The sequence below is a fragment of the Carlito syrichta genome, unplaced genomic scaffold (genome assembly GCF_000164805.1).
Source record: "Carlito syrichta isolate Samal-C Ts95f unplaced genomic scaffold, Tarsius_syrichta-2.0.1 Scaffold316389, whole genome shotgun sequence".
Classification (NCBI taxonomy): Eukaryota; Metazoa; Chordata; class Mammalia; order Primates; family Tarsiidae; genus Carlito; species Carlito syrichta.
In genome coordinates this window covers 62,123-63,798 of record NW_007260485.1, presented here as the reverse complement: position 1 = coordinate 63,798, position 1,676 = coordinate 62,123, and the positions used below count along the sequence as shown (strand labels likewise).

The following is a 1,676-nucleotide window of genomic DNA, read 5'->3' as shown; positions in this document are numbered from 1 at the left end:
AAAAAAAAAAAAAAAAAATTGTAACATGAGGTAATCCTAAATGGGCACTGGCTGTGTGCTCAGACCCTGATCAGAGTGCTTTATGAGGACTGACTCCTGATACTTGTAACAGTGTTGTGAGTCGGAGATAATGGTTAGCTCCATTTTCCAGGTGGGAAAACCAGTCTGGAGAAGTAATCTGAATTTGAAGTCCCATCTTCTTTCCTTCCTTTCTTCTGTCCCTTCATCCCCATCAGCTAGTTCTTCTGGAGCTCAACTTCCTGCCAACCACAGGGACCAAGCTGACCAAACAGCAACTCATTCTGGCCCGTGAGTGTCCCTGGGGTTGGTTGGGGGTGATAGGTTGGAGGTTGTGGCAGGACTGGCAGCAGTGGCGGTTGGGGAAAGGACCTCAGTCACCTCCTGAGAGCCTGCCCTGTCACCCACAGGTGACATACTGGAGATCGGGGCTCAGTGGAGCATCTTGCGAAAGGACATCCCCTCCTTCGAGCGCTACATGGCCCAACTCAAATGCTATTACTTTGATTACAAGTAAGTATGGGCCCTACCCTTGACTGGGGGGAGGTTACATGTCTGCTTTTTTTTTTTTTTAAGTTGGAATCTCACTCTGTCACCCAGGCTGGAGTGCTATGGCATACTCATGGCACTGTAGCCTCATCCTGCTGGGCTCAGGTGATCCTTCTGTCTCAGCCTTCCAAGTAGCTGGAATTACAGGCACCTGCCACCATGCCTGGCTAATTTTTTTATTTATTTTAGAGACAAGGTCTTGCCAAGTTGCCCAGGCTGGTCTCGGACCCCTGGTTTCAGCCAATCCTCTCACCTCGGCCTCCCAAAGTGCTGGGATTACAGGCTTGAGCCACCACGCTTGGCCAACATGGCAGCTCTTTTGTCGTTGGTGCTCCAGCCACGTGGGTTATTTTCCTTCACTTGGGAACTCCTGCTGTGTTTAATTCTGTCCCCAGAGGCTGCAGGGTCAGGGGGTTGACCTGGAAGTCCTGGGACTGGGGTTTTGTGATCCAGTCTCTGTAGGTCTCCAGTCAGTCTTCCCCTACTCATCCCCACATTATATTCCTTCCAGTGTGGCTGCCATCACCAGTCAGCTGCCCTGACCCTAGCCTTGCTCCTCTGACTCATACCCCCATGGCTGCCAGTAGGATCTTGTAGCAATAAAATTTGACACTGTGATCTCCAAGTCATGGCTCAAGACCGAGTTCTTTTCTGTGGCCTCCAATGTTTTCCCAGTCTTGACCCTCTGCCGGTGCCTCCCCCATCCTGGTGCTGTTTCCGATTGGACTGTGAGCTTCCTAAAGGCAGAACCTGGAACTGTCTTGGTTACTGCTGTGTGCCCAGCACTGCCTTATCACAGGGTGAGGCCCAGAGCAGGGATTCACTGAGTGTATTTTTTTTTTTTTTTGAGTTGGAGTCCCACTCTGTCCCCCAGACTGGAGTGCAGTGGCTGCTCCCGGCCACCGCACCCTCGACCTGCTGGGCTCCGGCGATCCTTCTGCCTCAGCCTTCCAAGTAGCCAGAATTACAGGCATGCGCTACCACGCCCGGCTGATTTTTTGATTTATTGTAGAAATGAGGTCTCGCTGCCCAGGCGGGTCTCGAACCCATGGGCTCAGGCAATCCACTCACCTCAGCCTCCCAAAGGCGCGGGATTACAGGCTGAACTA

General features: G+C 52.1%; 1 protein-coding gene across 1 annotated transcript in view; it reads left to right on the top strand.

The window, feature by feature from the left end:
- Nucleotides 1-1,676, top strand: part of PSMD8 (proteasome 26S subunit, non-ATPase 8) — an 8,160-nt gene that overhangs the window by 449 nt on the left and 6,035 nt on the right. The window contains exons 2-3 of the mRNA XM_008074329.1: nt 191-309; nt 429-531. Of these exons, the coding sequence (XP_008072520.1) occupies nt 191-309; nt 429-531 (222 nt within the window). The remainder of the gene's footprint in view (nt 1-190; nt 310-428; nt 532-1,676) is intronic.